Genomic DNA, 25000 nt, shown 5'->3' on the forward strand with positions numbered 1-25000 from the left:
ACACATATTGATATAAGTATAATTACATCAGCATCAGGGTGCATGCGGAGTTAGCTGCTTGAGTGAAATAACAGAAGCACAGCAAATCGTTTCCGATTTCTCGGAGTTAGGAGCACAGGAGCAGTTTCCGATTTCTCACAGTTAGGCTTAAGGCAGCTGCATCTGATTTCTCGTAGTTCGGTGTATGGTTCACACATGTATATGCCCATATAAATATTATTTCAGGGTAATAAGTATGAACTTAACCTAACCTAACTGAGGGTGGTATCTTCTCATTTCAAGATGCTGCCATCTTCCAGATACTTAAAAAAAGGGGTTATGAATAAGGCTATGCTGAATACATTTACATATTCATTATAAATTTTTATAAGGATGAACAGCTTGGACATCAGAGGAGGAAAATCCGCATCTTGCAGCATAGCAAGAGATTTTTTTTAGGTTGTAGGGTAACTAACTCAACTCTTCACAGTTGATGGAAATAAATTTTTTGGCATATACATTTTTGGAAAAGGTAACCGAGAGCTACACGCAGAGATAGAGGGAAATTGGACAATGCCATCTTATATAGAGCGTAAGAAATAGAATAAGAAATAACACAGTAAGTTGCAGCAGTTTCAGATTTACCAGTAAATGACGAAAATATCAGCTGCATATCACTGCTCACAGACTAAGACCACAATACCCTCACACAGCCAGAGATCTTAGCCCATTACCGCCCAAATATTTTGAAGCTGAAAATAAAAGTTTCTGGGCGGCTATAAAATTAGCGCACAGGGCTGGCCTGGACTTTGCCCGCGCACCAGCCGCATCCTGCTGCTGAGTCAGAGCGCGAGCCCTGATACATCACACTGGCAGGACACCTGGCAGTTTTTTTTTTTTCTCTGGGTGTCTCATATGTGGGACACCGGTCGTAAGTGGGTTAATGTCCATTTCTATAGGTAGGCATGAAGTGCTAATAAATGGGGGGTCTAGGGAATAAATAGAAGGTAGTAAAGGTTTTGCATGGTACCCTGGGTTTCGGGATTTAATCTGTATGGTGCGTTACTTTTGGTAACAATTACCACATTTTCTTCTCACAGAAAAGGGGTAAAACATTTTGTGATTTACCAATACTTCTAACTTGATACTAGTTGTTGGTTAGACAGTAATTTGAATATTTACCAAATCTACCATATAATCAAAATAACAATCAATTTGATCCATTCCTCCAAACACATCACTATTTACCTATAAAATTCTGACCTAAACATCTATTTCTCCCCAAATCTGTACCTTCCCTGCAGGAAAAAGAATGCATCTCCTAAAGCACCTCCAGACAACCAAATCCAACTCCTTCCGCTACAGAAAAGCAACACCAAGACATCAAACCACGAGTTCCCAGCACAGCCTCACAGCAACACTCGTCCCTTAGCCTCGAAACTCGCCTTCCTCACTCACGCCCATGCACCTGTGGGCGGGAGCCGACACAGGCTCCACAGCCTCCTTGAGATCCCCTGGAAAGCAAGTCTGCCCCTGGAAGCATTTTTTTTCATTCTGGGACAATGACTCACAGATACAGTGACTCCCTGTGACTCACCCGCTGAAGGCGATTTTGACTCTGATCTCCGAAGGCTCACCGACGTCCTTGCCTCCCTGCGCCTGGGCTGGCATCTTGGCTCGGCTTTATTCCTCTGCAAAACACTCCTCCAAAGGTCTTCGAAGTGGGCGTAGGTCTCCGGGTCGCCACGAGGAAAAAAATCGAGCAAAAGGGTTTTTTTGTTGACAGGTCGCGGGTTGACAGGTAATAGGCCTACCTTCCCCTCACACACGCACGCGTTCGCCCTCTCCTTTTTCTCTCGTCTTTCTCAAAGCGAACACTTCCGGCGCCCTTGGGTTGCAATCTCGAGAGGCTTTGGATCACGCGGACAACGCACTGGTCCTGGGGAGAGGTGTCATGAGGCGGGGGGCGAGGAAAAAGGGAAAAGGCCGAGGAGGCGATGACAGGTTCCTCCTCCGACCAAAACACTCCGGAAGTCGGCGTCACGTGACCTACTCCGGGGTCACAAGAGCAACTCTGCTTTTGCCTTTTTGGAAGGGAGTTCGATAAATATTTTTATGCTATTTATGGTGGGTTTATTCCTTTTTAGAGAAGAATAATAGGGATTTTGCGTGATCGGAAGAACGACGGGATAAACAGGCGAGCGATTGCGATGATTCAGTTGCTCGGCCCACTAGTGACCCACGAAGCCGATAGCAGTTGCCCGACGGTCGAGATAGTCTTATTTTTAGTCGAAATTTACCTGTGATAAGCAAATAGTATGGTAAGTGAGTAGGTTAAGTGGCTCAAGTGTGCCTCCCCGAGCCCTACGTGTGCACGGGAGGACCAAAGAGGCCACGACACGGCCGGGAGAGGGTCCATAACAAGGGGCGAGAGGAGCGAGGGGGAGAGAACGCCCATCCGACCAAGGGATTCTCTCTTCACAAATCCTTCGGCAAACGGCAGGGACACGTTGCAGGACCTTATTAGGCGACCCAGCGGACATTCCACACGTGCAGGTTGGACAAAAGGACCGGTGGAGGGGGAGAGGGGGCCGGTAGGGGGCGCAGGAGGGAGATCATGATAAGGTGTTGACTGGAGGCCGAGTGACAAGAGCCTCGAGACCCTTCAGTACTATTTGTGAGTCACTCGAGACGGCCGCTCTTGCACGACATTACGCAAGGGTGAGTGATTCAGCCCACTGTTGGCGACTCTGAAGGGCCTTTCCAACCCACACTGGCCATATAAAGGGGTAAATACACGAGCAAGCAGACATAAGCTGGTTGGCCTCATTTCCCCCAGCATCAGGAGAGGCCAGACCCCCCAACCCCCCTCTGTGGCAGGTGTGCATTCTGCTGCTTGCTCTGGCAGCTCTTTCTGCTTGTTTCTGCTGTACCTGAGGCTGGGCTGTGCAGGTCTGCTTGAAAGACAGGCCTAGGGTGGTACGCTGCGGTTGAATGAGGTTGGAGAAGTTCGTCCAAAGTACGGATGTGGGGTTTTGCTTTGGGGGTCTCTGTTGCAGGTGTTGGACAGGTTGCACTGTCAGAGTTGCAACAGTGTTTGGTTCTCAAGTGAACATAGTGACTTTCCTCAGAGCCAGGGAAAGATTGGGAGAAACTCTGCATGAAATCTTTAGTAAATATGGCACAGGTTTAGATGACATGTGCTGTCAAATTGCGTATAGGACTCGTTTCTTGTCATCACATTGGCAGTGCTCTTTTGAAATCCACTAGTAACTTTCTGTGATATGTGATGAAAGGTCTACAGTATTGTCTGATCTGCTGTCAAGAGATCACTGCGGCAAAGGCTAATAAAAGTTTGCCATATGTATTCTGGCAAGATTGAGCTTGGACTGGTTCCTTATTTTGACAGTAATGTGCCAGTGTTGTCTGCAAGGTACATCTTGCCTAGAATTTTACGTATCACTCATTTTACTTCATTTGTATGATTCATTGTGATGGATTTTGATGTACAGTCAAAGGCAAGTATGATTTTGGCAACTATCAAGATTGGGATTGTGTGATAATACTACAAAATATATATGCCTCTTATTGGAATTAAAATGGATTTAGTCTGTGCAAGTGAAGAATGATAGTGCTGTGAGATATTAGAAAAGGTAATCACAGATGCTAAAACTCCCGAGGCCATCATCCTGTGGTGCCCTTATGCCAGAACATATGCTTGAGGTTCATTGGCCTTTACCAGAGTGTGAGGCACAGAGTCCGCTGCATTGGTTGATGTGGGTCTATTTTGGACAATTACCATAAATTTAGAGAATGTAAAATACCCAGACTTTCTCAACTATACTATACTGAGTATTTTCATACTTCAACTTGGCAGAAGAGCCTAGCCTACTACTCATGCCTTCCAAAAGAACAGCTGTAGATTTGGCAAAGAGACTTGAATTTCTCTTTTTCTGTTCCTCGTTCTTTATCTTTAATATGCTTATTCTTGAACATAGGACTGGACCTGCATAAGATAGTGTCCTGTAAGTGATGTGGCCTCAGTATCTTTAGCAAAGGCCAACAAACCCTTACTGTACATGTATGCCAAGATAGAACTTGGACTGTTTCTTTAATTAATAGCAAATGACCATGGTGGTCTATATGTACAAATTCTATCTTGCAAGAATATACATGGGAATTTCTCTTCCTTTCCCACAGTGCCAAAGACATGGAGGACATAGCAAGCACTTGAGTCACTGCGTGGGTTTCTTTGATAAGAGAGTGGGCGTACATTCACCTTGTGCTGATTGTTTTCTATAGTCTACAGTATTGCTTTTTGTGATCTTTAAGAGGATTGGGTCAGTTTTTTTCTAAATCTGCAGATGCTCCTCCTCCTAAGATTTCACATTTTCCACATTTTTTTTGTTTAGTTTGATAGTGCTAAATGTCCTCCATTGTTATATGTGTAATTTTTTATAAAAATATATTATTATTATTATTATTATTATTATTATTATTATTATTATTATAATAATAATAAAAGGATGAATCAGAATAGTACCATGCATAGATGAAAAGCTAAGCTGGTGGCGTCAAAATCAGAAAATCGGTGCTTGTGTGGTAGTCCAACAATGCTATGATTTCCATGTTTCACACACTGGCAAAAGCAGCAGAACTTGAACTGTCCTACCAAGCAGTTTATTGTCAAATATGGAACTAAAATCTGTCAAATATTTATACATTTGGGAAGTTTTTTTTGGCCTTTGCCAGAGGACAAGGCTTTTAGGCTTGGCCTATGGTATTGCTTCATGCAGTCCTAATTTACACGATGGTATACCTTCTCAAGATAACTGCATTGGCTTTAAAATTTATCCTTTTTCAGTTGCATTAGTGATGTAATCTAAAAACATTTCACCTTGTGTTCAGAGAACTCCCACTGACCATCAAACCTAAACTTTTTTCTTTTCCTGTGGGTGTAGAGGCTACAAAGATTGTATGACCAGTAACACATGTGAAGGGATGTGTAATCATTTACCAAACCTATAATATTTGTGTTGGAGCACCTACAATCTAAAATTAGACTTGATAAAGGTTCCAGCTTTCACCTGGGCCTCTGTGCCTTTGGTGCTCCAGCAAGGATATTGGATTCATTAGTTCCTGTTTGATTGTGCGTTGCAAGGGACACCTGTAAAGTCTCCCTTCTGAGAATGTATATGTGGTTGAGGTTAGTTGGTCTTTGTTGGAGCATTATAGGTACAAATATGCAGGTCTTGTGAACATTTACTTATTTTTTAGTTTTATATAATTTTTATTGCATTTTTTTTTCTTTCTTCTTTTTAGGTCACTCAGCTATTCTTGAAATGATTTTTTAAACAAATAGTATTTACATGTGAAAAGACAGAAATTGATTTATGCTAAGGAATGAACATCCCCAATATTAGATAAATCTTTAGATAAGAAATTTAGGGAGACAATGACTTAGTACTGATTTAGATATATGGATGGTATGGATAGAAACAAATCCTTGACTTTTTAAAACAACCCTTTACAAACAAAAAAAGTTGTATATTTATAAGATAAAACCAAACCTGAGTAGTAGTTGTTTTTTGGTCATTAATCACTTCTCTCACTTTTGGATATGAGTGACATAAACATTGTAGCTCATGCAGACATGTTACAGTACCATTCCCACCAACCACAGTGATCAGACTGGATAAATCTATTTATTATTTTCAAGTGTTCATTATTAAAAAAAAAAATGTTTTCAGGATATAGACGGTTGAATTATATATAAACCAGAAACCAAAGGATTTTTTTTTTTTTTTTTTTTTTTTTTTTTTTTTTTTTTTTTTTACATTAGTAGTCTTTTCCCATGTTGAAAGATTTACAAAACAACACGAGCCAAAGATGTAGCCTTTATTTACCAGTGCAAGGGAAGGCATACATGTTTGAAGTAAATCAAGAAATAGACAGAATTAGGTCAGTGAATTCAGAGGGCAGTCCTTTCCCAATTTATTACATGTAGAAAGATGCATTCAAGGGGGATGAAAGGGGGAGCAGTATTACCCCTTTAACCAGCAGGTCAGGTGGAAGGCCCGTTCTTTTATGAATAGCTATGATTTTCTATTAATTCTGCAATAAGAGGATCGTTTGATAAGAAAAGAATATGTATTTTTGTTGTATTACCAGTGAATAATGTGTGTTATACAGGAAAAAACATTTTTTGGAAGACTGAATGCCTTATGTGTATAGTGTGTCATATGTCAGATAACATCCTGTATCACACACTTCCTGCTGATTGTAATGCTAAGCCTAATTCATGAAGTATCTGTTTAGTAAAGGCTGTTGCTGTTTTCTCTTCTTTACTTTTCTCTTTCTCTCTCTCTCCATTTTTTTATTATCACATGTAAAATCATTATGCTTGTGCTGTTCAAAATGGGAGTATTAATTTCTTGCCATACTTGTTCTGTATTTTAAAAGTTGGCTACAACCATTCTGTGGAAGAGAAACAGAGCTGCTGTTGTGTTCTAGAGTTTGATTAATTATTTGCTTGAAGATGTCACTTTGCATATGCCATTTGGGTAATGATAATGTGTACCACAGGAGGTATTAGGAGAAAGTTACTTTTCAGTCATTCATTGTGGTTATCATATAGGTTCCCTCTGACAAGAATATGGTTGATAAGATCTCACCATTTGTTTTCTTGTCTTCTTAGCTCTGTGTATGTGAGAAAGTGACATGAAACCATGATTAGAAAAAGTGTTGAAAAGGAATTGCCTTGTGTGAAACTGTTGAATTCTCAAAGTATCTAAAAATTAGATTGTTCTTACTGGCTATCTGAGAGATAAATATTGTTTAATTGCACAGTTAAAACACATGTCACACTTCAAGAGTAGATATATTTTAGAAGAATTAATTAGTAGGTGCTAACAGAACACCTGCACCATTATGTGTATTCTGGCTAGATAGAGCTCAGTCTGGTTCCGTATGTCATTGTCAGTGAAGTCTATACAGATCTTATCTTGCCAGACCATGTATAGCAGAGGTTTTATTATCTTTTACCAGAGCACCAGAGATCTAATGTCCGAGGCAAACACATGGTTAGCTTGCAAACATTTATCTATTCATTTCTAGTATGAAGTTAGGAACAATTATTTATTTTCAAGACCATTGAATTGCATTTGAAAAAGCACCTGAGTCTTATTGTTTTGTTTTGTTTTGTTTAGACATAGATATCCTGCCTGAGCTACTTGGACTAGACTGCCTTTCATGGTCATGCCCCCCTTTTTCTTCTTTTACTCATACTTAATTCACAACCATGATAGGCTAACAAGTACACTACCTTGGTGACTAAATTGATTGCATTCATTCATTGTGTGTTTTTTTCTTTTTCTTTTTTTTCAATCAATTTTGATATCTATACATGAATGTTTATTTCTTTTCAAAGGTTATATCATCACATAAATCATTCATAACTTTTCACTCATCATATAAGAACTAGTCACAAATTTCTTCGCTATCCTCATTATACACTTTTGTCCAGCAGATGGAGCAACAACTGGATTGTGCCCTTGACCTTATGCGTCGGCTGCCCCCTCAGCAAATAGAGCGCAACTTGAGTGACCTCATTGACCTAGTACCATCATTATGCGAAGAGCTCCTCTCGTCAGTGGATCAGCCTCTAAAGATTGCTCGAGACAAAAACAGTGGAAAAGATTACCTTCTATGTGATTACAACAGAGACGGGGATTCTTATAGGTAAGTGTCCTTGCGTGTCTTTACTGTTCAAAGGTTTACGTTCTATTTGTGTATCCCAGATACATTTTTTCCACAGAAGTGAACTTCCAGTAACATTTCTTTGTAGTTAGAATATTAGTTTTACAACATTATTTCGGTTTGCCTGATGTTTTGGAAGCAGTAATGAAATCTCAAGTGTATTGAAGAGCTATCCATTGTAGTAGCTAGTTGATTTTTTTCTTATAACCACAGAATAGATAAGAAGGATGCTTTGTTTTGGAGAACAGCCAATATCAGTTGGTCAGAAATTCCCATTCTTTGTTTTAATGTATATCCAACAAATGATATATGTAATCAGTATTTTTTACACTTGGACTATGAATTGGTAAATTAACTTAAATTGATGTCTGTTTGGCATGTTATGAATGGACAGTTGCCTATCATGCTTGCCAGGTTTCACTTAGAAGCATGCCAGGGTAGGCATATATTAGTGGGTGGCCAGACTCATTATGCAAAAGTGAGGTTTTAGTAGACAAGTGTGTTGAATATGTGCAAAAGGTTAGCAGTGAAGTCATTATTGCTGCTGTTTTAAATTTGACATTGTTAGTGTCAGTGTCACCTTATGGTAGCAAGTGTAAGATTTAAAAAAAAGATGAGAAAAAAACAGTTTCAATATAGAATAGCTCAATATAAGTTAGACAGTTGCTCTTTGTAAAAGTACTGTTAATAGAAAATAAAGAACGGCTATCATAGATATCACTCTTCATTTCCCAGGCTCTTATCTCTTTATCAGTTCTTGCTCAGCCTTTGTTGGTTGCCATTAGTTTGCAACAATAGACACTTATTTCCCATCAAATAGACAAGTGAACTTGGAGCTAAAAGTTCTTAACAGTTTTGTAGCTAAGGATGACTTGACTTCTCAGGAAAATAAAAAATCTTAAGAACTTTGGTCTCAACTACAAGATGAATTAAACTGGCTCAGGTTATAAGAATGTGTATTAATCCATTGGGCATTGGGTACATGCACTGTCAACTGGAGTTTTATTTTGTGAATTGTATTTACACATAGATAGATCTACAAGTGCTTTGTTACAAAAGAGTCAATTAGTAGGGCCTACCTGACCTCACCTGAGTATCTCAATCCTTGATTTTATTTACTATTTTTTGCCTAGTACTAATGTTGTTGTCACTGTCATCAGTAATATTGTTGTATTATAATAATAGTTTAATATTAGCAGTAAAGATGTTAAATAATCAAGGAAAAGGGTGACCAGTTAAATTCAGGTAGGCCTTCTTTGTTGACTAAGCACTTTTCAGTCCTGTTAGATAATTTAATACCACAGAGAACTGAAAACACAAAGATACAAAAAAGTTAAAGCTTAGCCAGAAAATAATTCAGACAAAACTACTTCAGGCATTAACATGATATGCTCCATGAAAGAAAGCAAACATCTCATTAACATTATTTAGCATATGCAGAGATTTATTTGCTTTAGGTTGACACTCAAGGGTGTATTGAAACAGGAATACCTGGTCTCAGGTATTCCTGTTGTGGGTATAGTCCAGAAATATATGAAGTGCCTATATTAAAAGACATATTTTATCAATGATATTTCTTTTTGATTACTGATAATGACATTTATATTCTTACAAGCACTTAGATGCAGATGCATTTCTGTAGGAGAATATAAAAACTTAAAAACAAGTGGGGGACAATTTTTATTTATGATATTAGTTTTGAGCAAGTACTTTAGAGGTTGGAGCTGTACTTTTAAACAATGTAATATTGTACAGAACAGTCAGAATATTTTGGGAAGTTTACAAATATACAAAATATCAAAAGGAAATTGTGTTCTTGTAAAATACAATCTGTGGATTTTTCTTCTTCTTTAGGTAGATGGGCATTAAATTCATATTTGATATTTTGCAGCATTTGTAGCATTCTTTTTTATTTGATATCTAAAATGAGACTTCAAAATATGCTCCTTCTCATACTTTGTAATAAGTATTCAATAATGTATTCACTTTTAAGGTATTAGAAAGAGAGAAGATGAAATATTAGTGTAGGAGCATAAGGAAGCAATATTTTAATAGAAGTGGGTTATTTAACTGCAATCAGATCAGTCTAAGGAAGTAGTTACCTAAATGCCAACATCGAAGAAGTGTTTGTTTGTTGTAGATATTCCTTTAAGTTTCTTAAAAAGATAAAAAGTTCTTGTAAGGGCTTTAAAATGCAGATAGTCTTTCTATTTTCTATTATTTTTATGACATAAATGTCAGTCAAAAGAATTGATGTCATTCTGCAAGAGAATTAAGCATTTATTGAAAGGTATGACTGTAATTTTCAACAAATACCATTTTGTTTTTTAATTGTTTAGCACATCAACTTCAAGTGATACCCTCATGGAATAGATTATTAAAGCAAATTTAGTATGTATGAAATACTGGTTTAACATATGTAATACATAACTGTTTATAAAGTATTTTAATTTTGTTTTTATTATTTACTTTTTTATAGGTATTTTCACTACTACCATCATTTACATCACTGATATTAACTGTCATGTTTTGCTTTATCTAAAGAAAGTGAAATTTAATTCTAGAAACAACTAATATATAATTACATTTTTTTTTGTTCCTTTTTTTCTTTCTCTCTTTTTTTTCTTGACCTGCCTTTTCTTTTGCTTTGATCTTCTTCCTAGTACACTTTTTATGCAGCTGCATAGACACCAAGTTCTCAGAGTATTTTGTGCATGAAGCTATTCAGTAAAATCCAGTACAAGAAATGTATGTTTCCTAGGTCACCATGGAGCAATACCTACGACCCACCCCTAGAAGATGGAGCCATGCCCAGCGACCGTTTACGCAAGTTAGAGCTAGATGCCAACCAGGCCTTTGACCAGTACCGAGACATGTACTTTGAGGGAGGAGTATCATCAGTATATCTCTGGGATCTAGACCATGGCTTTGCAGGTAAAGTTGCGCTGTTATGGCTTGAGAACATTGTTAGGCTAAAATCCCCTTTGGTGTATGTGTTGTATATGGTACGGTACAAGCATATATAATGTAATTTGTGAGAGTAGATAGCTTTGCAAAAGTATGTGATACATGAAAAGTTGAACCTTTAATGAAATTTGACCTCAGCAGTTCAGATGAAAGTAAGTTTTGATTTTGATGTTCAGTATAACTTTTGTAATCTTGTCATTGATTTCCTTTACAAATAAACTACAGAACAGCTCATTGTTTGTCATTGTTCTGGTTATTTGATATAAGAGGAGGGGTGGGGGGACCTTCAATTATATAATTGACTTTTATGGTTAAGATTTTGGATATAGATTTGCACAACAAATTATACGTATGACTATAGTGTTTGTTAGAATAATGGTAATGTGGATAAGTAAGGACTACATATAATGCACAAGAAGTTTTATTTTATACCTTGAATTGAAATTATAAATGTTCATAAATTAGGTTAGAGATGATGAACTTAGAACCTTTTTTATTTCTAGATTTGATTTTATATATGTACATAAAAGAAATAAACACCTTTGTAAAACAGTTGAAAGAAGAAATATCAGTAAAGTTGAACTTTGCAGGAGTAATCCTTATTAAGAAAGCTGGTGATGGTAGCAAGAAAATAAAAGGCTGTTGGGATAGCATCCATGTAGTGGAGGTTGTAGAGAAGTCAAGCGGTCGCTCGGCACACTACAAGCTCACGTCAACAGCAATGCTTTGGCTGCAAACCAACAAACAAGGATCAGGAACCATGAACCTTGGAGGGTCTCTCACTAGACAGGTGAGAGATGTCCACACTTTTTATTTTTAATTGATATAACAAGTGTTTAGATTAGGAGTTGAAGAAATGTGGAAAATTAGATGAATGTGCTGAATTTTGTTATGCAAGCAAAATGATCATTCAGAGTAAATGGAAGCATGGCTGGATGTGTTTATAGATGAAGGGGATAGGGACATGAGTGTTATTTTTGGAGATGGAGTAGAAGTATTGGAGAGACAACTCAGGAGGTTGGTATTATGCAGATGTGTTTGAAGTATGTTAATTTTTAGAAGCTTGAACTGGTTTGGATGAAAAGCTGAGCTCTAGTGAAAGTAAAAAATGGGTTTTAGTGTCAAAATACTTCAATATTATGATGCAAAATGAAAATACCTGTAAGAGAAGCTGTTGCCGGAACTATATTTAGAATATATTTAGTTTCCAGTTTCAAATGAAAATCATTACAGAAGTTGGTTTTACTTATTATAGTCCATTTATAGTGTGTAATGTTGAGCATATGTGGTTCATATTGTTCTGTAGTAGGTGTGAAGATTAATTTTATGCCTGTGCATTTTCTTTATAGATGGAACAAGATTGCCCAGTGTCAGAATCATCTCCACACATTGCTAACATTGGTCGTATGGTAGAAGACATGGAAAATAAGATCCGGAATACCCTCAATGAAATCTACTTTGGCAAAACCAAGGACATCGTAAATGGCCTCCGCTCAGTCCAACCCCTCCCTGACCAGAAGCAACAGGCTGCTCTCAGGAGTGAGATTGCAGCGGCACTCTTAAGGAGACAAGCGAAAGGGTCCAATAGCGAGAGTAACTAGGACCTCTCCTTCCCCCCTCTAGTTCATGGATCCCTCCCAGGTGAGGGCTCAAATACTGTGAGAATCGGGTTCTGCTACGTGTTAACGGCCTAGTCCTGTCTCCTCGGGCACGAAACACACGCTTTCAGGCCGCATGCGACGGAACCTCTGCTGGGACTGACCTCAGTCAGGCGTTCTCGGTGATATGTTGAATGAAACATCCCAACATAGAACACACTCCCCCAATGATAGAGGACTAGAGTGCCGACAGCTTCCTGAGTCACAGTGCAGGTGATGAACAGACACATGAAACCATATAAAAGTGATTGAAAAGACACTTCACATGTTAAATAAGTGGCCAATGAATATCTGTATGTGACAAGGAAGAGTATTTTCTCTGAAAGTATCATTCCACTGGGTAGGAATGTATATTTCTGGAAGGGAAGGAGCAAGATTAGAAAAAAAATGCTTAAGATGCTTGCGATCAGTCTTAGTTTATTTCCAAGAAGAGCATGAAGGTTATGGCTGTATGAAATGCTTAAAATCAATAATATATATCCAGTTCCTGCTTAAAAAGTAGCTCTACGGATAACCTGGCTACTTCCCAGGTGATTTTTTTCCTATTTGTTTAAGTTATAAGGCCAAAGAATAATTTTAACCAAAAAATGGTGACCACACATTTTAGTTCCAGGTTATAAAAGTGTCTAATATTCTTATTCCTTTGTTACTAGAAAAAGCATGTTATACATCAATAAAATGAAGGGAAAAAGCAAGCTTGGGTGGTAAAACTGTAGGTGCTTTCTAACAATTCGTAATCCCAGTGCGTACACCTGTCATGATGACGATGGGATCGTCAATAATAAATGGTCCATGTACTGGCTATTTACATACTTGTGAAAAAATAAGGCTCCATTTCTGAAGGCCCATAAACACTTAGGGTATGTTTGTTTGAGGGCATGTGTGGTTAAGTGTCTTTTTTTTTCACAATTGGTGGTTTTCCTATCTTTCGTTTTTCTTTTTTCTAGGTAGTTTAATTTTCTGCCTCACTTTCTTCATTTTTTTTCTCTTTCTCACTTTTTGTTCCCTTTTATTTTTATCTCTCTCTCCCTCTCCAAGGCTCTTCTAAAAGAAACGGTTAACTTGGTCTTTGTTTTCAAAAAAAGAAAAGAAAAAAAAAGTAGAAATACATAAAAAAGAAAAATAAATTATTTAGATTTAAAACGAGTGGATTGAGAAGTATCTAAAGTTGCCGTTGATTTTGGCTGATCCACGTACTTTTCCCTCAGAGGTGATTTTTTATGTGTGATCTACTGTTTCTACTTTTGTAAGCCTAGTCCTCTTCTGCGGCTGTTAACACCGTGGCCACATCAGTGAATGGTAGAGGGACAAGCTTCTCACAATCACATATTTGTAGAGTGTTTTATTTGTTCAACATATTATTTATTCTAATACCAAATGCTTTATAATGACAAACCATCTCTACCCTAGAAAGAAAAAATTATATATATATGCCCAGATGATTTGTACTTTGTTGATTTGTCAAGCATAGAATGATTTCAATGGTTTCATACACGGGTTCCCAGACTATCCTTGGGAACACAGGTAATGAGGCACAATAGGAGGATCACATTATCCGCCAGCGGTTATTGCCGGACCAAGTATGATATGTAATTGTTGAGTCTACAGTACGTGGTTGTGTTGTCATTCACTGATGCTGCCACCTACCTAGGGATTGTTAGGTGAGCCCTTGCTTCACGTTTGGGGCAATAAGGATCTAGGCAACAAGTGTGTTATGATTTTTTGGCTGGTCAGATTCACCTGCTTTGTTGTAATAATTTTAATCCATATGTGTATCGATTTGGGAGTAAACATTGTTTGATTTGACTTAGATTTACACTTATATTATTCTGAGTGAGCCAGACAAGGATGTTTGTAATTATCACCAAGTGGTGTCTGGTTGCTAGTTAATGCAACTCGAAGTTACCAGACCTATCTAGCAGCTGTGGATCTCTTTTATAAATATTCATTAAATGGAAATCAACTCCAAACAAATATTTAGGTACTCACTCTTGCCTAGACCCTGGCTAAATGATACTGTATTTATTATTACCAGAAGTTCTGTTTAAAGTATATAATATGGAGAACTATTGATCATATCCCCCGTTGTATTTCCTTTAAGGCAATGTGATCGTCTCATTGTTATGCATTTGCCCTGCGTGGCAGACACTATTTTTGATCAAAGAATTGATTATACAAGTATTTGGTAATCTGCTTGTTTTATTGAGTTTACATCCTCCAAACTTAAATCTCTTATCCACACTTTGAAAAATACTATACTTATATTTTAGGTTCTTGTGTACTGTATTTGAAAATGTGTAAAATGTGATGTTTTCATGAGAAATATTTGTACATTTATATAGAACACTTTTGATGCCAGCCGAAGAGGTACCATTCCATTTCTAATTCCCAAACACCCGTGACTTATCCCATCCTTATCTGATGAATTTATGAAAATGCTGGACTGTAATTACTGGCTATTTTCTGTTAACTATTTGAAAAAATTATCATTGTTTATATGGAAGTATAATTTGCCAGCAGTGCCTGTAAATTATGCCTGATAAAGTATGCAGTTGGTTAACAAGGTGTAGAAAATCAATTAATTTTTATTAATGTTGCTGGAAGATATATTGTAAATCACTGTGGCCAGATGAGCAACACATCACTGATACATAAAGTACATAGGAATAATACTTAATCTTTAATGTTCATATTTCTGCTTTTCATCATGCAGGGTTACACACAGCATTGCTTTTAGAGAAAATAGGAATACTAATCAAAGACAATCAGATGATAGCCACACACTATAGTTTGGGATAACTACTTGCGATGTCATGATGATTTTAATCTTGATTTCATGTTGCTGTGTTCATACCCATTACAAAATTACATTTCTTTTTATTGGATATGGTACATGTACTAACATATTTTTGAGTATGCAGACACAGAGCTAGCAAGGTATTTGGTATAACTACTTTTCAAACACTTGCTATTGGATTTTTTTTTATACATGTGCAATGGTTAGATTTGGGTCTTCATTAATAACAAAGTAAAGTATAAATTCTCTTGTAGTACAATAACCAGAAACTTCACTTTGAAAACATAATACACTTCCAGCTACCATGTTCAAAGAGAATAATATTTTAGATGACTATAGATTTGAACTTGATTCAGTCTCATGCTTTTATTTTTCTGTTTCTGTTATCTGTTTCTTGTGCTGTGTCACATCAATCACTTCCACTGAGCTTTTGGTAATGCACCATGTATGTATAGGAAATTTGTTATAAAAGTACAGGAATAAAAAGTGCTGTGGTGCTATGGCATATAGCCAAGTATCAGGCCTAAAAGTATCAGTATAATTAAGGCCATAGTGACCTATAATGCTGGGGCCTTACATCTTGTTAATGCTTTTTGACCCAACATAAATGAGATGCTTTAATCTTGGTTTCCATTGTTTCTAATGTATCACCTGACCTTATTTGTTTTGGTTGCCATGTGATGACCTTGCTCTTCTTTGATGTTCTCGATGTGCCTCCTATATTGTACGGTACAGTGGCTCTTCAATTTCTTGGACTGATTCTGCACAAACCGTGTCTGAGGTATATAGTTTTCCGAGAAATCACAATTGCAATAAAAGATATCATAGTTACTGCTGTCATTGACCCATTTTCTTAGAAATATGGTAAGGAAAAGCCAATAATGTCTATAGTCATACTTGACTGAAATGAAACACTTTTGCTATTTAAGATAAGAAAATATGGAAACAGCAAACTTTATGTTAAAATGATGAAGGGAAGTATTGTACCAATACTTCACACTACCCATCTATTATTCATTCATTGTTCTAAATAATGTTTTTTTCATTTATTCTGTAGCTCTAAGATAATATTTGTCTTTAGAGTAATTCAGTGTTTATACTACTTTTATACAATACAACCATAAAAACTACCAAGGAAAGGTATGAATATGTCAAAGCTCACATATTTGACACCAGCTTTAAAAGAGACATTTCTTTCTGAGTTAAATACATGGTCTAAAGATAATCTGAGAAAATAAAGTGCCACTGTATTTCTCCTTCTGTATGTGTTAGGAGCTTCCGAGGGTCCTAAAATAATGTTTGTGAAAATGATCTAGGAGAAAAGAGAAATTACACTGTCTCCATATATTTTTACATTGAGATGATGTGGACCTAAGTGAAAAGCTTCAAAAAAGTTGTTAATCTGAAAAAAGTGAATCCTTTAAGACCAAGAAGAGGAAGTCGAGGACAGAGAAAATGACTCCACTGCCAAACTACGAGAAGGATTCCTTCAAAAAATGTAATTGGTGAATGGCAATAATTGTATATGCAAAACAACATAATGCCCTTAAAAAGTTAAGGATACGTGTGAAGGATAAATAATTAGTCCGCAAAAGATCAGAACAGTGCTGAAACAGGCAGAGTCTGCTTGTATATGGTTCAGTAAATAAAATGAGTTTTTAGATTTGTACAAACAATAACCATTGCCTAAACTCACTCAATTTCTTTCTCTCTCTCTATTTCTCTCTCTCTCTCTCTCTCTCTCTCTCTCTCTCTCTCTCTCTCTCTCTCTCTCTCTCTCTCTCTCTCTCTCTCTCTCTCTCTCTCTCTCTCTCTCTCTCTCACTCTCTCTCTCTCTTTCCCCCTCTCTCTCTCTCTTTCCCCCCCTCTCTCTCTCTTTCCCCCCTCTCTCTCTCTTTCCCCCTCTCTCTCTCTCTTTCCCCCTCTCTCTCTCACTTTCCCCCTCTCTCTCTCTCTTTCCCCATCTCTCTCTCTCTTTCCCCATCTCTCTCTCTCTTTCCCCCATCTCTCTCTCTTTCTCACCTTCTCTCTCTCTTTCTTACCCCCCTCTCTCTCTTTCACCTTCTCACTCTCTCTCTCTCTTTCTCCCCTTCTCTCTCTTTCCCCCCCCTCTCTCTCTCTTTCCCACTTCTCTCTCTCTCTTTCCCACCTCTCCTCTCTCTTTTTCCCACCTCACCTCTCTCTCTTTCCCACCTCACCTCTCTCTCTTTCCCACCTCTCCTCTGTCTCTTTCCCACCTCTCCTCTCTCTCTTTCCCACCTCCCCTCTCTCTCTTTCCCACCTCTCCTCTCTCTCTTTCCCACCTCTCCTCTCTCTCTTTCCCACCTCTCCTCTCTCTCTTTCCCACCTCTCCTCTCTCACTTTCCCACCTCTCCTCTCTCTCTTTCCCACCTCTCCTCTCTCTCTTTCCCACCTCTCCTCTCTCTCTTTCCCACCTCTCCTCTCTCTCTTTGCCACCTCTCCTCTCTCTCTTTGCCACCTCTCCTCTCTCTCTTTCCCACCTCTCCTCTCTCTCTTTCCCCACCTCCTCCTCTCTCTCTTTCCCACCTCTCCTCTCTCTCTTTGCCACCTCTCCTCTCTCTCTTTGCCACCTCTCCTTTCTCTCTTTGCCACCTCTCCTCTCTCTCTTTGCCACCTCTCCTCTCTCTCTCTTTCCCACCTCTCCTCTCTCTCTCTTTCCCACCTCTCCTCTCTCTCTTTCCCACCTCTCCTCTCTCTCTTTGCCACCTCTCCTCTCTCTCTTTCCCACCTCTCCTCTCTCTCTTTCCCACCTCTCCTCTCTCTCTCTTTCCCACCTCTCCTCTCTCTTTTTCCCACCTCACCTCTCTCTCTTTCCCACCTCTCCTCTCTCTCTTTCCCACCTCTCCTCTCTCTCTTTCCCACCTCTCCTCTCTCTCTTTGCCACCTCTCCTCTCTCTCTTTGCCACCTCTCCTCTCTCTCTTTCCCACCTCTCCTCTCTCTCTTTCCCACCTCTCCTCTCTCTCTTTCCCACCTCTCCTCTCTCTCTTTCCCACCTCTCCTCTCTCTCTTTCCCACCTCTCCTCTCTCTCTTTGCCACCTCTCCTCTCTCTCTTTGCCCACCTCTCCTCTCTCTCTTTCCCACCTCTCCTCTCTCTCTTTCCCACCTCTCCTCTCTCTCTTTCCCACCTCTCCTCTCTCTCTTTCCCACCTCTCCTCTCTCTCTTTCCCACCTCTCCTCTCTCTCTTTGCCACCTCTCCTCTCTCTCTTTCCCACCTCTCCTCTCTCTCTTTCCCACCTCTCCTCTCTCTCTTTCCCACCTCTCCTCTCTCTCTTTCCCACCTCTCCTCTCTCTCTTTCCCACCTCTCCTCTCTCTCTCTTTCCCACCTCTCCTCTCTCTCTTTCCCACCTCTCCTCTCTCTCTTTCCCACCTCTCCTCTCTCTCTTTGCCACCTCTCCTCTCTCTCTTTGCCACCTCTCCTCTCTCTCTTTCCCACCTCTCCTCTCTCTCTCTTTCCCACCTCTCCTCTCTCTCTTTCCCACCTCTCCTCTCTCTCTTTCCCACCTCACCTCTCTCTCTTTCCCACCTCTCCTCTCTCTCTTTCCCACCTCTCCTCTCTCTCTTTCCCACCTCTCCTCTCTCTCTTTCCCACCTCTCCTCTCTCTCTTTCCCACCTCTCCTCTCTCTCTTTCCCACCTCTCCTCTCTCTCTTTCCCACCTCTCCTCTCTCTCTTTCCCACCTCTCCTCTCTCTCTTTCCCACCTCTCCTCTCTCACTTTCCCACCTCTCCTCTCTCTCTTTGCCACCTCTCCTCTCCCTCTTTCCCACCTCTCCTCTCCCTCTTTGCCACCTCTCCTCTCTCTCTTTCCCACCTCTCCTCTCTCTCTTTCCCACCTCTCCTCTCTCTCTTTCCCACCTCTCCTCTCTCTCTTTCCCACCTCTCCTCTCTCTCTCTTTCCCACCTCTCTCCTCTCTCTCTTTCCCTCCTTTCCTCTCTCTCTTTCCCTCCTTTCCTCTCTCTCATCACCACCTCTCCTCTCTCTCTTTCCCACCTCTCCTCTCTCTCTTTCCCACCTCTCCTCTCTCTCTTTGCCACCTCTCCTCTCTCTCTTTGCCACCTCTCCTCTCTCTCTTTGCCACCTCTCCTCTCTCTCTTTTCCCCCTCTCTCTTTCTTTCCCCATCTCTCTCTCTCTTTCCCACCTCTCCTCTCTCTCTTTCCCCCATCTCCTCTCTCTCTTTCCTCTCTCTCTCTCCCTCCTTTCCTCTCTCTCTTTCCCTCCTTTCCTCTCTCTCTTTCCCTCCTTTCCTCTCTCTCTTTCCCTCCTTTCCTCTCTCTCTTTCCCTCCTTTCCTCTCTCTCTTTCCCTCCTTTCCTCTCTCTCTTTCCCTCCTTTCCTCTCTCTCTTTCCCACCTCTCCTCTCTCTCTTTCCCACCTCTCCTCTCTCTCTTTCCCACCTCTCCTCTCTCTCTTTCCCACCTCTCCTCTCTCTCTTTCCCACCTCTCCTCTCTTCTTTGCCCACCTCTCCTCTCTCTCTTTCCCACCTCTCCTCTCTCTCTTTGCCACCTCTCCTCTCTCTCTTTGCCACCTCTCCTCTCTCTCTTTGCCACCTCTCCTCTCTCTCTTTGCCACCTCTCCTCTCTCTCTCTTTCCCACCTCTCTCCTCTCTCTCTTTGCCACCTCTCCTCTCTCTCTTTCCCACCTCTCCTCTCTCTCTTTCCCACCTCTCCTCTCTCTCTTTCCCCACCTCTCCTCTCTCTCTTTCCCACCTCTCCTCTCTCTCTCTTTCCCACCTCTCTCCTCTCTCTCTTTCCCACCTCTCCTCTCTCTCTTTCCCACCTCTCCTCTCTCTCTTTCCCACCTCTCCTCTCTCTCTTTCCCACCTCTCCTCTCTCTCTTTCCCCCCTCTCTCTCTCTTTTCCCCCTCTCTCTCTCTCTCTCTCTCTCTCTCTCCTCTCTCTCTCTCTCTCTCTCTCTCTCTCTCTCTCTCTCTCTCTCTCTCTCTCTCTCTTCCCTCTCTCTCTTTCACCCTCTCTCTCCTCCCCCCCCTTCTCCCCTCTCTCTTCCCCCACCTCTCTCTCTCTTTCCCCTCTCTCTCTCCCTCTCTCTCTTTCCCCCCCTCCCTCTCTCTCTCTCTCTTCTCTCTCTCTCTCTCTCTCTCTCTCCTCTCTCTCTCTCTCTCTCTCTCTCTCTCTCTCTCTCTCTCTCTCTCTCTCTCTCCCTCTTTCCCTCCCTCTTCCCCCTCTCTCTCTCTCCCTCTCTCTCTCTCTCCCTCTCTCTCTCTCTCCCCTTCTCTCCCCCCCTCTCTCTCTCTCTTTCTCTCCCCCCCCCTCTCTCTCCAGACAGCTTAGTATATGAAGGGAAATTAGTGCCAATGCTAAAGGTCTGTACAATAACAAGTATATTCTTATTTTTCTTACAGAGTACCAAATTTTCAACATTCTAAAGATGTTCTATATTGTATTGGTGAAAAAAATCTACAACAAAGAGCTCTACATTTGTGCACATGAAAGCCACTATGATACAAATTATATAAAGAAAATGCTAAAAATAGAGCTCTAGGCACAGATGCTCAAAAGATGTGAACGCATCCTCACAGAGTAAACTCCAGCTACACATTTCCTTTCAAACTTTGTTATTGATTTAATGTCATATAACTATGGGAAACATTCTCCTTGTGCTGACAAAATGGAGCTTGATGCCATCACAGTAGATACTACACTCTACAAATAAATTTTCCTCAACCATCTGTGAAAAAAGAAAATCTATAAATTCATATAAACTGTACAACGGCCATTACACTCTACTGTCTGCCATCTGAGGTCAAATGACCATCTGTGTTTAAGTGACCAATGGAAAACATATGGCAGTGAACTATTATTGCTTGAGGTCACCCTAGTACATACCGTCTACACTACATCTTCACTAATCTACATATTGTATTTATATCATATAAATTCACTGAAATATAACATAACAGCTCTTCGCCATGAATCAAACTCCTGAAGAGGACTTATGGATATATAAATTTAAATAAAGAAAAGCAAATAAGAAGGTACATCGACAGTCTCATTGTACTCCAGCAATATTTGCTATAAATTTTGATAAAAGTCTAACCACTCTTATTCAGTACTAATTTAACGCTACAAATAACATGGCAGATTAATTCTCCTCACTGCATCATTTTGCATAATTATTTGACATTGATTCTATCAAGATTGACTACAGTTGTAAAATCCTATGTTAGGTTGCCTACTTTAGTCTGATCCGATTGTTTTAATTTGGTATAACGTAAAACATCTACTACAGCTTACTGAACTACTGCACATTCATTTTCCAATATCCCTAAAAAATTATTTATCTTGATGTAAGTCTAGAAAGTAATCTTTAAGAATAAGAAGAGGAACTAATCATTTTGCAAAAAAGTAAATGTACTTCTTATGGTTCATACTCCTTCACTCTTAAATTAAATGTTTACAATATTAATACTTTTTGGCTGAAAAAGTTATTAGTAACTTGCAGAAGTTTCTTTACCCTGTATGCGGTCACTTGGGCCCTGGTGATTACCCAAACAAGCCGTCAGCTATTCTCTATTATTAGAAACAAAATATTTTAGTTCCCATCCATACACTCACTGGCAAATTAATCTAGATCGAAGAACTCTCCACTTGACTGGCTCTCCTTCCCCAGGCCACCTTCTTTACTGGGTGCCTTTCCCTCTTCGTGCTGCCTCTCCCTCCCGCCTCCGGCACTATCCCCGGACGCGTCACCCATTTTCACTTTACTCTTCGTCCAAGACTCTTGCTTTGACGACTGACTCTTCTTGTTCATCCCCCTTTGTATCTCCTCGACCTGAGATCCATCCAAGAGGTCGGAGTCTTCGCTCGTGCCGTCCTTTGGGTTGGAGGAAGTTACTTTCAATTTCGGGAGCTTGTAGGAGGATCTCGGGTTGAGGTCGTCGTCATCAAGAAGGTCACAGGAATCCAGGTAGGTTCTCGTGTAGTGGTGGAGGGGGCGGTAAGGGTAGCATGAGAATCGGCAAGGGCGGTACTTGTACAAGTAGCTGTAAGGCCGATAGAGTCTGTACCGCACGCACGTAGAACAGTAGCATCTGTATGGCGATCTGTATGAGTACCGGTAATACCTGCAAAAAATAAAATAAATAAAATGAAGACATCATAAACGAAGACCTGAATACTGTAGGTTTTGCAAAGTACTTCACATCTCTATTTTAATCAAATATATCTGCTTCTATCATTCACATCACATGACAGCGAGTACATTATATCACCATAAAACAAAACATAAAGATTAAATTACTCAAACAGGCTTGAGCATATTACACTACTGTATTAACCTAGCTAATACTTTCTAGCTGGACAGGTGCTGGACTCAGGCAAAGAAGAGCATTACGGCGATCTAATGTAAATACTTCGCTATAAAATTAAATGCCAGTTATAAAAAGAAACACTGAGAAGACGACATACCAAATAAGCAAGGGAAATGCAACACATGCCGGGCACGTCATGTCCCCTACTGGCACAAAATGAGGAAAGACCGAAATGCAAAAAAAGGAAATAGAAATTCTAGGGTACAGGCAACTCGGTGAAATCTGAAGTGCAAGGTGAATTTCTTTAGAAAAATAAGTACTGATAAAGCCAGGAAAGAATAATGATGTATGACTAATGATATTTTACTAAGATATTTGATATTGTACTTATTAAAGACTGGGGATAGATGCACATGGCAAGTAATTCAAGGGAAATGTAGAAAAGAAAGAGCTGAGAGGAGGTGTGTGTGGAAGGGGGCAGATTAATACTGCTTATGGGAAGTATACATCCACACACGTAAATATGTGTATATGCATGTAAATGTATACAGAAAGAGTGTTATACAGATAGCCAGGTATACAGATCTATCTATCTATCTATCAGTCTATTTATCTATCTTCATATCTACACATCTACATATCTACATACACACATACGTACACGCATGCATGCACACACACACACACACACACACACACACACACACACACACACACACGCACACACACACACGCACACACACACACGCACATAAACACACGCACACAGACACACACGCACATACACATATACACACGAACGCGCACACACACACACACAATCTATCTATCTATCTATATATACTGTAATATATATATATATATATATATATATATATATATATATATATATATATATATATATATATATATAGAGAGAGAGAGAGAGAGAGAGAGAGAGAGAGAGAGAGAGAGAGAGAGAGAGAGAGAGAGAGAGAGAGAGAGAGAGAGAGAGAGAGAGAGAAAGAACGAAAGAAAGGGAGAAGGGGGGAGAGAAAGAAAGAAAGGAAGGGAGAGAGAGGGAGAGGGGTGGAGACAATCAAACAGGCAGACCAATGGTACCTTAGGCAGTGCTTACTAGTGCGGCTAGATTCCAGATTAAACAAGGAAATTTCACAAATCCAGTTTAAGTTTCTCTTTGTTTTGTCTGCCTTATTTAGTTATCAATCTTTATAATGTTTTACTTTGCTCATTTTTTATTTGAATGTTCTCCTGGAGACTCATTTTGTCAGGCCATTCATCTCACGTTCGCCTTGCTTCTGGCGACAGGAATTCGTAGAAGAGGCGAGTATTTAACTCTAAAGCAAAGGTAACTCTACGTGGGGTGATACGGGGGCGGGGGGAGAATTCAGAAAAGGTTCAAGAGAAGTTCAGGGATTTCAAAAAAGGGAGCCACAGATAGGACAAAGTGAGTTCCATTATGGTGTCATCCTTCTGAAGAGAAATAAAAAATGTTTGGGAACCACAGATACACCTATGGACAGGGGTTGAAGAATTGGAGATCCAGTCAGGCACGTACACACACACAGATAAAGATAGACAAAAATAAAAGACAAGATGGACAGAGCAACAGCAAAACATAGAGACATACAAGGAGAAAGAAAGAAATTGAACCTCTCAAGCAGTACTTACAGGGCCATCTGTTTAGTGAAGAACAAGGAACAACCTGGTTTAGAAAATAAAAAAAACACTTTATTGTGATGTTTACAGAACCTGAAAGCATCAACATGTCCAGGTTGCAAGTGTTTTCGTGGATTTTTGGTGATGAACAGCAGACGAAATATGATGGGAGGCATTAGGAGAACATACGTGTGTGTGTGTTTTAAGAGTGACAATATCAATGGGTTAGTGATTATAACAAAAACATTTATTAATCATAAGGACGGTAATGGTGATGATGGAAGTAATCGTGGTAAATGGAAGTAAAAGAAGCGGCACAATAATAACGACAAAATAACAGTGCTAACTACAACAACAATAACAATGATAATAATAATTATTATTATTATCATAATGATAGTAATAATATTAACAACAAAGATAATATTGATAATGGTAATTATGATATATAACAGTGGTGACAGTGACAATGCAAATCATCATTATCCTCATCATCATCATTATTATCATAATCATCATCATCATTATTATCATAATCATCATCATCATTATTATCATAATCATCATCATCATTATTATCATCATTATTATTTTCATCGTCTATACTTTCCACTATATTATCACTGTTAATCACCATCATCACCATCCCTATCATTAATTCACAGACATAAACATTAAACGCAAAAAAGACAAACTATCTCGCACAGCATTTCAAAAATAGCAAGTTAATTCAATAAACCCAAAGTAATTAAGCATGAACTCATGTGGCTAATGAAGCGCACGGTCATTCCATCTAAAAGCAGAGTTTAAAAAAAGGTAAAAAAACAAATACAAAATAAAGTTTTAAAAAGAGTAAAATGCAAAAAAAGTTCACAAAAAATACAAAAAAG

General features: G+C 39.4%; 3 protein-coding genes across 13 annotated transcripts in view; 1 reads left to right on the forward strand and 2 right to left on the reverse strand.

The window, feature by feature from the left end:
* The window catches only part of LOC113830012 (protein kinase C iota type), a 56379-nt gene extending 54370 nt beyond the window's left edge, over nt 1-2009 (reverse strand). Inside the window, exon 1 of the mRNA XM_027383186.2 lies at nt 1577-2009. Within this exon, the coding sequence (XP_027238987.1) occupies nt 1577-1650 (74 nt within the window). The 5' untranslated portion in view covers nt 1651-2009. The remainder of the gene's footprint in view (nt 1-1576) is intronic.
* Nucleotides 2010-2183: 174 nt separating this feature from the next.
* Nucleotides 2184-14551, forward strand: cpb (F-actin-capping protein subunit beta). Of its 9 annotated transcripts, none has more exons than XM_027383180.2 (5): nt 2184-2300; nt 7508-7719; nt 10499-10671; nt 11295-11494; nt 12054-14551. In XM_027383180.2, exons 1-5 carry the CDS (start codon nt 2298-2300, stop codon nt 12303-12305), a joined length of 840 nt encoding a protein of 279 aa, XP_027238981.1. In that variant the 5' UTR covers nt 2184-2297; the 3' UTR covers nt 12306-14551. The 9 variants fall into 9 exon arrangements, with proteins under 9 accessions (XP_027238981.1, XP_027238980.1, XP_069995505.1 ...); XM_027383179.2 differs by having other exon boundaries at nt 2201-2300; nt 7505-7719; XM_070139404.1 differs by having other exon boundaries at nt 2298-2535; nt 7505-7719.
* A 5948-nt stretch (nt 14552-20499) lies between these two features.
* Nucleotides 20500-25000, reverse strand: part of LOC113813453 (uncharacterized) — a 30125-nt gene continuing 25624 nt past the window's right edge. For all 3 annotated transcript variants that reach the window (XM_070139407.1, XM_070139408.1, XM_070139406.1), the window contains one exon: nt 20500-22265. In XM_070139407.1, coding sequence (XP_069995508.1) covers nt 21764-22265 — 502 coding nt within the window. In that variant the 3' untranslated portion in view covers nt 20500-21763. The remainder of the gene's footprint in view (nt 22266-25000) is intronic.

Source organism: Penaeus vannamei, chromosome 25 (assembly GCF_042767895.1).
Source record: "Penaeus vannamei isolate JL-2024 chromosome 25, ASM4276789v1, whole genome shotgun sequence".
NCBI lineage: Eukaryota > Metazoa > Arthropoda > Malacostraca > Decapoda > Penaeidae > Penaeus > Penaeus vannamei.